This window comes from Mytilus galloprovincialis, chromosome 5 (genome assembly GCF_965363235.1).
Source record: "Mytilus galloprovincialis chromosome 5, xbMytGall1.hap1.1, whole genome shotgun sequence".
Classification (NCBI taxonomy): domain Eukaryota; kingdom Metazoa; phylum Mollusca; class Bivalvia; order Mytilida; family Mytilidae; genus Mytilus; species Mytilus galloprovincialis.
In genome coordinates this window covers 96226760-96242549 of record NC_134842.1, presented here as the reverse complement: position 1 = coordinate 96242549, position 15790 = coordinate 96226760, and the positions used below count along the sequence as shown (strand labels likewise).

At 33.4% G+C, this 15790-nt stretch overlaps 2 protein-coding genes across 2 annotated transcripts in view; one reads left to right on the top strand and one right to left on the bottom strand.

Annotated features, from left to right (window-relative positions):
- The window catches only part of LOC143076802 (uncharacterized), a 493545-nt gene that overhangs the window by 121402 nt on the left and 356353 nt on the right, over window positions 1–15790 (bottom strand). The gene's annotated exons all lie outside the window — the stretch shown is intronic.
- LOC143076800 (uncharacterized) overlaps window positions 1–15790 on the top strand; it is a 55126-nt gene that overhangs the window by 19742 nt on the left and 19594 nt on the right. The window contains exon 7 of the mRNA XM_076252671.1: window positions 5598–5704. Coding sequence (XP_076108786.1) covers window positions 5598–5704 — 107 coding nt within the window. The remainder of the gene's footprint in view (window positions 1–5597; window positions 5705–15790) is intronic.

Sequence of the window (15790 nt, the reverse complement as noted above, 5' to 3'; positions counted from 1 at the left end):
GGCAAAATCAAATAACAAAACACATCAAAAATGATGTATTTTATTTATAAATGGACTTGTATATATTTTTATGCCATTTAAAATTAAATTCGCACTATGCCTGGATTTCTACCAAACTTGGACAGAAGCTTGTTTATGATCATAATATAATATCTTGAAGTAAAATTTGTAAAATAATACTTTTATCGTATATAACTTATAGCTGAACTTAGTTTTTTTCATGTTAACATTTATAAATTTACACTCAAAGAGGTCCAATTAATAACTTGCAAGTGCACAACACATTCCCCATTTCCATTATCAATTTTATTTCTTAGCTTATTTAACAGAATAGAATCAGTGAGATTTCCTGCTAAAAGTGAATTCTAATTTCACTCTATCATTTCCATTAATCAACACAAAAATCATATCTAATTTGCTTTATATCTCGTAGCTAATGCACCAATAACAAAAAGGAACATTTTAGGTTGATAACTTTCTAATCTTGAGTATTCATTGATCTTCTAGTATTTACATTTGTTGTATTACCATAACTTTTGATCAGCCGACCATATTACAACATTGTTTTACCAGTTAGTAAATAGGTGTAAAAATTCATTTTAAAATTAGTCATTACTGGTAATAACTGGACTGTTTTAGGAATTACTTGTATTTACTAAGTGCATCGGGAATTACCTGTAATTCCTCAATTTTAGTAATTACATGTAATTCCTAATTTCACCTATTTACTGTAACATATATATCAAACGCAATCATAGGTTTGAACGTTGTTTTCAATTTAGACTTGTTTATATTTATTTCGTTTGGGCTTGTATTATATTTTCCCTCCGGTTTATATAATCCGTTTATTCTATTTTGACTCTTTAATATTCAAGAGTCTAATCTAAATTGAGGTAAATTAAATGGCCTTCCAAATACTTTTTGATCCCTAACGTCACTGAAGAGAAATTAATTGTTGAAATCCGGATATGGTGTAAAAAATTTAGCATCTCATGTTTTGGTTTACCATCTTTGCCGCAAGTTTATTGTTTTCTACTTGGTATTAAATTTATATTGAGATCCATTTTGTTACACCTTGTGATCAATTTATTTGGCAATCGTCAATGGCAGTCAGCAGGGTTTAAGAACATCAGTTGTTCGACCTGCTTGTCAAATGCGTTTTGTTAAAACATATTTTTTCACTCTTTTGGTCTTTTGGAAAATGTTGTTTGTGCTGTATTTAGACCCTTCTACAACGAAATATGTTACATGAACACGTATAAAAATTGCGGTTTTTATCCAACGCAATCATAGGTTTGAACGTTGTTTTAAATTTAGACTTGTATATAATACTAAAATAACGAGGTCCAATTTGTCAGCCGCCATCGGATAAAAACGACAAATCACAGAATTCAACTTGATATATAGCTAATATAGGACAATGGTGTAGATTAAAAATTACACCACTCCGGACCCTTTTGTTTTCCACATTATTAATTTGCTAATAATTAACAAGTTCCGGGTTACCTATTACCTTAGCTGTACGTTCCGCATCTGACAGGCGCACCACCAAACGGTGGATTTGATTTTGCTATATACACGGGTCATAATCACAGGGTTGACACTACTAAATTCTATCATTGTCAAATTGTTACTTATTGTAGTATTTTAATCAGTAAGACTTTCTAAGATAACAATACGAATACTAAAATTTAAGGCGTACAGTTTTCAATTTGTTAGCGGACATGACGTAAAACAGCAAATCAAAGAATTCAACTTTATAGGACAATGCTGTTGATTAAAAAATACTCCATTCCAGGACCTTTTATTTTCCAAATCATTAATATTACCAATAATTGATAAGTTCCAGGTCGACGGGTTCAACCATAAAGATTTGAAAGCAGAGACAACTGTGTATCTTATAATCGGCCTGACTTTATCAGATGACAATACCAATACTAAAATAAGGCTTACGCATAGTTATATACTTTAATTCAGTCACGGATCCGCGATATCACGGATGTGTTCTAGTATATATATATATATATATATATATATAGATTTGTATGTTATGTGCTGCTATTTATAGGAACTTATATATATATATATATATATATATATATATATATATATATACAATACAGTCCGCCAAAAGTTAAGCATCACCTATTTTTATTGCATCATTAAAAAAAATCAGTTATAGCTCGAAAAAGAAAAAACATTCATGTAGTTAATTTGTTAACATATACCATAAACAAACCATAAACTAAAGTTTGGTCACTTTTGCATGTTCTATGCATTGAAATTCTGCGTTCATAGAATTAGTGCAAATTACACAAATCAGAAACGGAATTGAAGTTTCACTTTAATTTTATTTTTTTTACAACATTTAATTACCAGATATCATAAAAATTCTCTTCAAATAATCTTTGGTATGTTTGGCAAATTTAATGTCAATTTTAGAGTCAATAGGAGGCGTAATCATCTCTCTTTTGGTACAGTTCCATAACACGGCTCCTCATACTCTGTACACGCCTTCTGAACTTTAGTTGAGGAAATCTGTTGCATTCATCAACGATTGTCACTCTTAAATCGCCAAGATTTTGCAGTGGTGGATCTCTGCGATTGAGATTTCTGCCAATGGCATTCCAGACATGGATAGGATTCATGTCTGGAGACATGGAAAGGCAAAATATAGTGTCAATGGCTTCTTGCTCCTTGTACTGGGTTACAATCATTGACCAGTGTTGTCTAGCGTTGTCGTCTTGACGCAAGTGGGTGATTGTCAAAATGAGGGACTACAATGTTTCTAAGCACAAAATCCCTGTATATCTGTCCGTTTATTTTACCCTGCAGAATAAAATACCCAGCTTACAACAGTATGAGAAGCAACCCCATACTGTAACATCACCAGCACTGAATGCAGTCGTTTGGGCAAATGTTTTTTTTTTTTTTTGTTATTTTCCCGCCAAACTCGTTATCTACCGCCTGCCTGTCATAACAGAAACCAACAGTGTATATGTAAAAGTGCAGATAACCTTTAATAAAAAGTTGCTTGACGGGATTATAGGGGTTCAATCTATTTGGTCGTAATGAATTTTCTTAGTGTATGTTAAAGGCAATTCATAATATCAAACATTTATAATTTTTTACCAATAGTTAAAAAAATATTGCCATTTATATTTAGGTGGTGCTTAACTTTTGGTTAACTGTATATTTACCCCCTAGTGGATTTTATGTTTTAGGCCAGTGTTTCTCATTTTGGTTCCATTGATGGCGGATTTATGTCATAACTACGATTCCGTCATCATTCATATTTCCGGATGCTATTTCTTGATTTATTTCACTTGACTGGGCGGAGTTTAACCCGTTCGCTCACCATAGACCAGTCTACCTAATGATAGGTGTTTTGGGATAACCTCATCAACGAAGTGTCCAGTCATGGTCGTTGATCGGGTTAAAAAATGTAAACACTATTTGTGTTTTCGCCAAATAAAAGGTGAGACCCAGCCGTTGATTTTTCTTGCAAAGCGGAGTTTAACAATTATGTTTTTAAGTAAAAATATGACGACAGAAGTTGCAAAATGTGCATATGGCGTTTTATAACGTTCTGAAATACTGGTTTTTCCTCCTCTTATTCCGAATGTTGCTTTGTTTTTTTGTTTTTTAAGGAGGGAGATCAGTGGCGGATCCAGAAATTGTCAGAAGAGGGGGTCTACTGAATGCCTTAGAGGGTGACGGCTCCAGTCCGAAGAGATCCATGATAGAGATTTCATATGATAATTATCTCCTTGTGTGTAGTCGACAAAAGTGAAATTTAATTGTAACTAGTTAACCGTAAACAATAAAGGCCTAGTGTGTGGGTTAAAAAAAACAAGGTGTAAGAGAAGTGCAAACTTTTTATTTGTAATCTTAACTCCTGTCAAACTCTGAATACATTTTCGCGAAATTTATTTGTCTTCATGGCGTTATTTTACTTTGATTGAAAGGATACACTGGCATGTAATAAAGCTTCTCGACGCAAGGTCTAAAATATGATGCAGAGTTTTTATGTTGTACAATATGTCGATTAGATATTTTGTACAATAAATTGAACAGTTATTGCGGTTTAATCTCAATTTTTTGGAAGAGTTATCTCTCGAACATTCTTTTCCTGTTTATCACAAGTCCTTCCCAACTGTAAAATAAATTAACATTTTTTTCCAAATAACTAGTTATATCCTCAGGACATCTTGTTCTATTTATATCGAAGTGATACGTATTGTCTATTTAAGGGTTATTTCCCCTTCTGATTTTTTGTTTACATAAGCATGATAAGTGAGATAAAAGTATTACTCACGAACCTCAATTTTTAAAGACCGCGGATCTTTTTATTTGATGTCACCAGTCTGAGAAAAGGAATTTGAGATTAATAATAAATATCAACGTCTAATTAATTTGACTTTTGACAGGTTCCGTCATCAATTACATTGAATAATGAAATAATAACCTTACCAAAATGATAATTGGGAAATTTTGGAACTACACAGTTTTGATCGTAAGGGCACGATAAATTTTAAAAGGAGTTTTATGGCCATATAACTTAAACCTTTTACTGTAAAGAGCTCCAGTCATGCTACAGGGATTCCCTAAATAATCAACCACTTTTTTTTAACAAAAGGGGGGACTGGACCTCCTGTCCCCCTTAAATCCGCCTCTGGGGTTGCACGGGGATATATTGCAAACAGTATTGATCATATATAAGAAAGGAAAACTAGGATTTAAATATTTTATTATTTATACTAAATTTTTATTTATCACGATTAAAATAAATCTCACAATCGGAAAGGTTTCGAACAGAACAATACAATAGCCGATACTTTAAATAATCTGCTTTAGCACATACAAATGATATAAATATTAAACTATTTTGCTCGTCCAATATCATGCATTCAGTTCCTTTGAATATCCGTTTGTTCACACTGATAAGTGATTAGAAATCAGTAATAATAGTTATAACGGGAATCAACCTTATCACACACAAATTCAAATAGACTGCCCTTATGCAAACTGAAACGTAAGCTCCGCCCGAACAGTTAAAATAAAATTGGTAATTTCGTTGAATTTAAACTTCAGTGATGAATAAGGCACCGGGTAGTCCTTGCGGAACATGATTTGATTACCCTTCTTTAACTACTAAGATATTCTAGGGTTTATAATGATGTTGTGCGTGTTTCTCTGCTCTTAGCATGACTGTTTAGTTTCGCGAGGAGTAATTTGTATGCTGTTTTATGTTTAAATCATGTTAATGTTTTGATGTATACGATATACTTAATGTTCCCGTTGGTAATTTATATCCCTTATTTTTATTTACATAGAACTCACCAGTGACAAAATAGATCGTTTGTTTTGTTTCACTCAAGGCTAACACCTCTCAATTAGTTATGATGTGATGGTACATCATAAGCATTCGTGGGATGCTTGAACAATTGTCGACATACTCATATGCTACCCAAACGAATGAATGAACAAACATCAAATGGTGAATTTTGTGCCGCGATAGAATCACACATGCTTATGTTTTGATAAGCCATCTTTAACATGTTTAAAAACACGACTCTATCTTTTTTCTTATACAGATACATCTACAATGGTAATGAACAGAAGATATACCGATGTCCTTTTCTTCTCGATGCCAATATTTGACATGTCATTTTTATTTTACTTCTTGTTTTCAAAATGCATGGTAAGTCTTTACAGTTATCTTATTTAGTATAATGATCAATAAACACAATTTCTTGAGGAGACATGACAAATATGCACTAATTCGTTAAAAGATACCCCAGGATTTAATTGGTATGTTTTAAGCTCAAAATTGCTACCGTTGTGCTTCTTATTTCAATTGTGTTTAATTTTTTTGCATCCTTTAGAAATACAAATTATCGAATGAGACCTTATTTTCAACGACTAAAAAATCAATCGTATTCTTTTGAATGACAACAACCATCAATAAAAATATATACGTTTTATGAAATTAACGATATTCCACGCACCGGTACAACATTTTGCTATACTGTACATATATCTCTATTTATTAGTTATGTCTACTTTTACGTGAAAAGGCCTTCTACTTTTGTTATGATTTCATTTTGCTTTGGTTTCGCATGGTCTTGAAAACGTTTTCGGTATATGATATCACACAGTGACCATGGTAATTGCACTTTCATATTTGACTCTTTGAACCGTATCGATATCGATATCAATATCAATACTCAGGCTATATCAGAATTATCCACAGATTTTGTGTAAATTGTTATTCATTATATATTAGGGTCAAAGGGATTGAGAAACTATACATTTGTGTGGAGATATAATGAAATATCTAACCAGATTGACCTTTTCATAAACCGGAAGTGGTTAATTCTTATCCTTTTTGAACATGTTGAGGAAATGAAGAACTTTCATTTTTGTATTTTTGGAAACAGTGGGAGTTGATCTCTTCCATGAAAAGACAATTTAGTTTGTCTGTTTATATGGTCTTTCCACTTTGCCATGGAAAGACCTTCGAAAATTAATATGGTGTATGAAATCGACATTTCCTGACCAAACACTTTTCCTTGTAAAATGATTTCTTTTTTTTTTTGTCTTTTGACCAATTTTTGGTTAAAACAAAATCTTAACCAAAATGGTTTTAATCTCAGGACGTCGAAAAAAATCCGAAGAGATCCATGATAGAGATTTCATATGATAATTATCTCCTTGCATGTAGTCGACAAAAGTGAAATTTAATTGTACCTCATTAACGGTAAACAATAAAGGCCTAGTGTCTTGGTTAAGAAGAAGACCAAGGTCTAAGAGAAATGTAACTATTTTTATTTATAATCTTAACTCCTGTCAAACTCTGAATTTTCTCGACATTTAAGGGGTCCTCATGTCGTTATTTTACTTAAAATACTTTGATCTAAAGGATACACTGGCATTTAATAAAGTTTCTCGACGCAAGGTCTAAAATATTATGTAGAGCTTTCATGTTGTACAATATTTCGATTAGATATTTTGTACAATAAATTGAACAGTTATTGCGGTTTAATCTCAATTTCTTTGAAAGAGCTACCTCTCGAACATTCTTTTCCTGTTTATCATAACTACTTCCCAACTGTTAAATAAATTAACATGTTACATTAGGTTTGTAGACGTCTCACCATGCAAAAATTTCACTGGAAATGACCCTTTGGAAACAAGAAGTAGCCGTTTTTTACCTAATAAAAGATACTACCTAAAAGCAGAATATTTGTGACCTTTTGAAAACAGGAAATAGCAAAGTGTATATCTTAGCTCCTATACACTTCTAGGATCATTGAAAAAAGTTCATAAAATACATCAACATGTAACGAGTTGTTATTGTTGGCATTTGTTATTGTATAGACCAATGGATATATAAAAGGTAGGTAAATTCCATATTGGATTCGAGCTTCGCTCTCATTCCATATGGATTTAACCTACCTCATATATCCCGTATTAGTTTATTAGCAAACTCTGTAACTAATAATACCCAATACTTCATGCAAAATATATATATTTTTAGTCTGTGTTTTGTAGCTATAAGTAATTATTCGAAAATGTTTATAGGAATCTGGCAGTGACTTCTAAATATTCTTTGGACAATTGGTTAGAAACCAATTGGTTTTTATATTTTGTTTCCTCTTCTGCCACATAATATTTTTTGTTTGTTTCACAAGATATCGATTAAATATTTTGCATTTGTTATAGAACTGTTCATAATCTTTTAAAACTTACAACGTTGAATCAAACACTCTTTTCTTGTTATCTCTACTGCTCAGCGACCATGAAAGGAACAGACAAATTAATCTTTCCAAATTCATCGTTATATACTAAAAATTTTGTGTTTATATTTTTCCAAAGCAACCCGATACTTCATGTGGGATTTAGTTCCCTTTGTTTGGATTAAGTGGTAATTCTTCGCTGGTTGTGTGATAAACTAGACAGACGTGTAAATTCCAAACTGTTTACTATATATACCAACAGAAGACGTTGAACATACAAAACGTAATAATCATATGACGTTACAATACGTTACGTTAATAATAAGAGTTGCATAAGTTAGTGTCTCTGTATTGCGGATAACTCGTAATTCTCCGGCCACAGAAAAGTGGAAATGAAAAAACTTAATAAATAAAATCGAAAATTTCAAATATTCACAATGAATTAAAATCACTTTACAGTCCATGTATGTAAAAAAATAAATATCACTTTGAAAATTAAGTCTGTAAAAGTATAAAATTAAGACATGAATTGGCGAATCTTTTCCCTGGCGTCCTTCTTTTATTTATGTTCTTTGGTGGCATACGTTGATTGAAACAAATCACAAGAAACCTCTTTCGGATATAACTTTGAAATTGGACGATTTGTATGTCCATTGTTTGTACGCAAATTCACTGCTCTAACGAGTCCATCGATATCTTGCCAACCAATAGTTTATCTATTATGGCTAGCTTCCAATTGATTTTAGTTGAATCTTCACGTATTTGAACCACATCACCAATTCTGATAGTCTGATTATTGTGTCCTAGATTCGTGTGGTATTCCCTTAATGATGTAAGATATTCATTTTCCCATCTTCGTCTAAAATGTTAAGTAATGTTATGCTGATCCTGCAGACGTTGATTCAAGTTGTTATGTGTAATTGGTTCAAATTCAATTAAATAATTTCTGTTTGTAGACGAGTACGGTAAACATCTTTTTCTCCGGCCAAAAAGATGATGAAAAGGTTTGTTGACATCTGAAGACACGTACGTGATTGGTCAGTCGTTTAATATAGATTCAATCTCAGTGATGACTGTATGTAATGTTTCCATGCGTATACATTTACTCCATAATACTTTCTTTAAAGTAGTCTTGGTTAGTCCGATCATCAACTCCAAGAATCCTCCGTACCAAGGTGCCTCTTAGGTATAAATCTCCATTCTTTTCCTTAATTTTGTAATTTTCTTGTAAAGATTTCGAATTTGTTAGCCGTTGAATATCAGTATTGGCGGCTATATAGGTTGATTTATTGTCTTAAATCATTATTTTTGGTAGCGATCTACGACTTACAAATCTTCTGAATTCTTAAATAAAAGACTCCTCTGTCAAGTTTGAAACGATCTTTAAATGTACGTTTCTAGTAGAGGCGCAAGTAAATAAACAGATGTAAACTTTAGCTCTTGAATTATCGAAAAAAAAGTGGTCCTGCAACGTCTATCTCCTCTAAACGTAAATGTATCTTGAACTCTATGTACATGTAGTGGTGGCGGGTCCGGTTTGTGATGAGCCTTCCCTATAACTTTACGGTTATTGACACATTTGAGTAATACGGCATTGACAAATTGACGAATTCTTGAAATCCAATATGTTGAACGTAATCAAGTTACTGTACTAGTTACCCCTCCGTGTATCTGCTTCACAATCGATCTTTAATTACCTAAGTTAAAAAAACATGCTTTGTCTGCAACAAATATGGAATTTAGCGGTTTCGCTCAAAGGTGCATTATTTATTCTGCCTTCACATCTCAAAATGTTCTGATCGTCTTTATAAAGTTTCAACTGTTTTAATATTTACGGATATGTTTTAGTCGAATTGATGTGATGAAATGAATTATCCTGAGAATTATTCTTGATTCATAATAATGTTGAATGGTTAATTTGCTCTACCGTTAGTTCTGATAGTTTTCCTTTCATTCTTTTGTAGTTTACAATTCTGGATAAATCTAAGTACATATGCAGTAATTTTCAAAACTCTCCTTAAACTACTGAAATAGTCTAAATCAATAATCCGGTAAAGTCCCGATTATTCATTGAATGTCATATTAAGCATTTGTTACATGCAACAATGCCGCTGTGTTTCCTTTCCATGTGGGCCATTAAGTTGCGTTGATAATCCACTTTGGTTCGTGTGTCTATAATTCGTTGTTCATAAATTTATCTGCAGAAGAACCTCTAGTCTTAAAATTAACAGGGTTCATGTCCTTCGGCCAATATTCCCCTCGCTGATTTTTAAGCAGTTCTTTGATTTCAGTCACTCGGTTAGCAATAAATTTATATGGTGGGTTTATCGACGCAATAATTGCTAAACAATTTGACTATCGGACCAAAATGTTACTTCCATGTCCCCTAAATTTTCCAGTAAATGATAAAAGAGGAACGAAAGATACCAAACTCATAAATCTAAAAGAAACTGACAACGCCATGGCTAAAAATGAAATAGACAAACAGACAAACAATAGTACATATAACACAACATTGAAAACTAAAGAATAAACAACACGAACCCCATCAAAAACTTGAGTGATCTCATGTGCTCCGGAAGGGTAAGCAGATCCTGCTTCACATGTGGCACCCGTCGTGTTAATTCGGTAGGTCACATTCATGAAAGGGAAGGGGATTGTAGTTACGACGTTAGGAACATATCCGATATCATTTGTGAAACGGTTATTCCATAACGGTCAACAACTCGTGATGGCGTCCGTAAAATTTACGAAGGGATGATTTCAACTTCACCATTTGGAACTCTTGGTTTAATAGCTTCCTTGTGAGCAGCAACCCTCTAGCAAGAAAATCATGATAGGAAATGCAAGCATGGAATATCGCATCAATTGGGAGATATATACCCCGTATGCAGGTGCTGCTGGAATGTTGCTACTTAGAAATGGAAAGTTCACACTTGGAAAGCTGAAATCATCTCTTTTGTCGTAAAGTTTTATTTTCAACCGACCCTCATTGTCAATTTCAAGATGTATGTCAAGATATGAGGCCGACTTAACTATATCTGTAGTATCTTTTATCTCTGGTTCGATAAGCTATGTAATGTAATGTAATGTAAATGCTCCCATTAATTCAAGTCTTGGTAATGTAATTTGCTTTAAAGGGACCACTCTGTTTATCACCATACCAAGCGTTGATTGATCTCCGTCAACAATGTATGCGCATGCTCCGCACCCTAAATTGATGCGAACAAACATTTGTTGTTATTGTATTGCAATATTGCTGTCCATTGTATTATACATTGAATTCTGACATAAAAAATATGGCTGATTTACTTTGCGGTCATATAGATTTACAATGTAAAGTGCACATACGCCTGTATGGTCAGTTTTGGATGAAGCGGTCAAATAATTTGGTTGTACAAGTCAGCATAAGTTATCAAAACTACTGAAATTTTGATACGTATCAATATTTTGAATAAAAGGAGGGCATGCTAACACCCTTAATTTATCGGAACAAAAATTTGTTGTTATTGTATTGCAATTATGCTGTCCATTATATTATAAATTGAATCCTGACATAAAAAAATATGGCTGATTTACTATGCGGGTATATAGATTTACAAATTAAAGTTCACATATGGTCAGTTTTGGTTGAAGCGGTCAAATAATTTTGTTGTACAACTCAGCATAAGATATCAAAACTACTGAAATTTTATTACGTATCAATATTTTGAATAAAAAAGGACATGCTGGCACCATTAATTTATGAAACAAAAATGTGTTGTTATTGTATTGCAATAATGCTGTCCATTGTATTATACATTGAATGCTGACATAAAAAATATGGCTGATTTACTATGCGGGTATATAGATTTACAAATTAAAGTGCACATATGGTCAGTTATGGTTGATGCCGTCAAATAATTTTGTTGTACAAGTCAGCATGAGGTATTAAAACTATTGAAATTTTGTTACGTATCAACATTTTGAAGAAAAGGAGTACATGCTGTCACCCTAAATTGTGCAGACAAAATTTTGTAGTTATGTGTTTTAATGATGCTTTTATTTTGTATAATAAATTCTATCCTGAAATTAAAATATTGCTGATTGTATCTACATAGATCAAGGATGTATAACTAACAAGGACGTATAACTAACATCTTATATACGTTCTTGCATAGATATACAGAATAAAGTGCAAATATGGTTGAATTTGAATATATATTCAGTGCCCGTTATCACTGTAACCAAGATCGTTTTTTAATTGATAGATTGGCAGATCTCACATAAATTTGCGTAACAAGCAACGTTTTATGCGTACTTTATTTTCACATATTTGTATTTAATCCTGTTTATATAACGGAAGTATTATTTTTACTTTATTTTCGATGTTTATACTACGAAACAAAGATATAAAAAAATATTTTTGAAAATTCGATGTATAGGCGGTCCTGGTTACAAGTTAACTTAGTGTTGAGCAGACCAGTCAAAAGTTAACTTGGGAACAGGTCTGGTTTCGATCGGATTTGTCAAAGCAAAATTAACTTATGTTAACTTTGTGGCAGGACTGGTTTCGAAGTTAACTTATGTTAACTTTACGGCAAGACTGGATTCGAAGTTAACTTCTGTTAACTTATGACAGGACTGGTTCGAAGTTAACTTATATCAATAGCGGACCTGTTTTCAAGTTAACTTTTTGGCAGACATAAAAACAGTCCTAGGACCAAGTCCGCTTTTTATGTAATATTTTGGTCCTAGGACTGGTCAGATCAGTCTTAAATCCGGTCACAGGTTAACTTTGACCAGTCCAAATGACTGGTTATCAAGTTGACTTGCTGTACAGGTTAGGACTGCACCCATTTGTACTTTGACTAGCATCGGTAAATACATGTTATTTCCTTTCCTTGATGTTGATATTTGTAGATGATTCATGGGCAAAATAAAATCTCGGTGTGATTGACGTGATTCTTTACAAAACGATAGTGAATTCTCCTCGCTATGAAAGCTCGACAAAACGCTGTCCACATACAGGTCTCTCTTTAATACTCTAGCAGTATCTGACAAATTATTTTTCAGATGTTTCATGATTGTGGCATTCAGGGCCGTAACTAGAGTTCGAATTCAGGGGAGACAGGGGTTAGGGGGCCGCCGATTGAGGCCAAATAGAGAGGGGGTTGGGGGCGCAGCCCCCCGCCGATTTTTAATATTGTTGAAAGCTGAACAGACATGTATATAACTACAACCAGGGACTTTCTAAACTAGTTTATACTTAGTTTAGAAAGTCTCTGCTTCAACGATTTGGGAGTGTTTAACTACTAAGGCATTGACTATTGTTCTCGTAAGATCGGCCGGGAGACGTTAACAAAATGACACAACAGCTGAGTCAACCGGTAACGAATTTCCAATATTATAAAAGACTCACTATACAAAGGGAACTTCCTCTGCTTAATGGAGCCCCTAAATAAATGTGAATAGTTAAGTTTTATTCAAAATTGTCGAAAGCAAAGTTTCATATGTGTTCTCGTATGAATACTGAATAACAGACGGACGGCCACACGAAAAATAAAATACTGAAACGGTTCACTTTCGGTAAAAATCCGGAAAATGACAGATATATCACGTATCATGATAACACTGGTAAAACTGTAAACTTGTGTTGTTTATAATATAACTTCAACTTCTTTGTGTACATATTGTCAATATTTCATTTTATTTTCATTAATTCAAAAAAAAAAATTTGGTGTAGAAAATTCCTGCCTCATAGGTAGTTACGGCCCTGGCATTGAACTTGAATGGAAAACAAGTTGTTCCAAATAGAACTACTGGGAAATGATATGTCATTAGTAGATAGTAGGGTCGCTCGGATCACTCAACTAAAGAAATCTTGTTACGTCTCGGTCTTCTTCGTGTAATTGGACCTGTAATATCCGTTGTTCATTTGTTACAACGAACTTGTTTAGTCTGAATCTTGTGATAATTCCGGTCAAATCATTCATAAATGGTAGAATTGACATGAGACAATCATTCTAGCTGGCTTTGCATGGCTATTTTCTACAGTTACAATCTTAAGGTTGTAATTCTGTAAATATAGACAGTGCAATTTCCCATAAGAACTCTTTTGCGGCTAAAACTGTGACACTTTTACTATGAAAAAAAGAATAACTAGAGATAAAGGATACTACAGATACAGTTAAGTCGACCTCATATCTTGACTTGCATCTAGAAATTGACAATGAGGGTCGGTTGAAAATAAAACTTTACGACAAAAAAGATGATTTCAGCTTTCCAATTGTGAACTTTTCATTTCTAAGTAGCAACATTCCAGCAGCACCTGCATACGGGGTATATATCTCCCAATTGATACGATATTCCCGTGCTTGCATTTCCTATCATGATTTTCTTGATAGAGGGTTGCTGCTCACAAGGAAGCTATTAAACCAAGAGTTCCAAATGGTGAAGTTGAAATCATCCCTTCGTATATTTTACGGACGCCATCACGAGTTGGTTGACCGTTATGGAATAACCGTTTCACAAATGATATCGGATATGTTCCTAACGTCGTAACTACAATCCCCTTCCCTTTCATGAATGTGACCTACCGAATTAACATGACGGGTACCACATGTGGAGCAGGATCTGCTTACCCTTCCGGAGCACATGAGATCACTCAAGTTTTTGATGGGGTTCGTGTTGTTTATTCTTTAGTTTTCTATGTTGTGTCATGTGTACTATTGTTTGTCTGTTTGTCCATTTCATTTTTAGCCATGGCGTTGTCAGTCTATTTTCGATTGATAAGTTTGACTGTCCCTTTGCCTTTGGTATCTTTCGTCCCTCTTTTACTATGAAGTTTCGTGAAAAAAAATATCCAAGAACGGAAAGTGTATATTCACTACTATTTCCTTCAAAGGTCAGAATATTGGACTTTGCGGCATATTTTCAACATTTATATGCCCTGAACTTTTAAGAGTTTAAACTTATACTAAAATTCTGTACTACCCTTACCTTCATTTTTGGACCTTCTAAGAATTAAAATTTAGGCGCTACCATGATTTTCTATACTGGTTTCCTTCCCAAGTGATGTCTCTATGAGATGAAAGACAGAGATCATAAATGGAAACTAGTACGTTAACAAATTAACATATCTATGAATATTATATATGTCCCCAAAAGAGGCGTGGTTTGAGAAACAGCTGTATTTACCAAGTGCAACCTTAACCACTCATCATTGAGTTGTTGTTGAGTCTTTGTCTGTCACAGGATAATGCGAAATGTAATGTATTCTTGTACTTTTGTCTGTTTCCTTATTAACCTTCTCAACAAATCCACACTTTTTTATACATTTGATTATACTTCCGTATATTATCAACATGTCTTGGTCCTTACTGAGCTTATTTATCAAATTTTCAGTACGACGTTTTGTTATATTGTAGTTAGTCGGTAAGTCTTGAATATTGTCTTTACATGGTAATTTGGCGATGTATCGATTATCTGTATACATAATACTAGAATTCTGATATGTTTCATAAAAATCTCTGTCTGTCTGTGTTGACTAGTAGTAACTCCCATGGATTCCAGTTTCCAAGAAAACGCTCTAAATCAATCTCCTCTTTCTTATGCTGCACCAAAATATTCATAATTGAGGGTGCAACTGTACTAACTGTTGTGTTAATCATTTGTCCCGATAATAAATACCTAATTTTTGATTTCACAGCTGTTGGACCATTTCCGCGGATTATATTGTTTTCAACAATGTCGCGATAGTAGTGTGCGCCTATTAACAAAGAAATCTCAAATTTATCTTCTTCCCATACGGGGTGTTCCAATCTTATATCTTGTAGATAAGGCAGTTTTAATGCTTCGTAATTCATTCGATTCTGCAGTAGAGGGGTAGCTATTGTGGGCAAAATAAGAACTTCCATTGGTATTTTCTCTTCTTTTGGGTTTCCAACTCAATAATCGCTTTGTCAAGTAAAATTGCTATTTCCAGTAATGCACCAGTTCTAGATTGCATGGGCAATGTTGACGTAGTGTAAAATATAGATGTGTTACTATTTCCCTCTTCAATATCA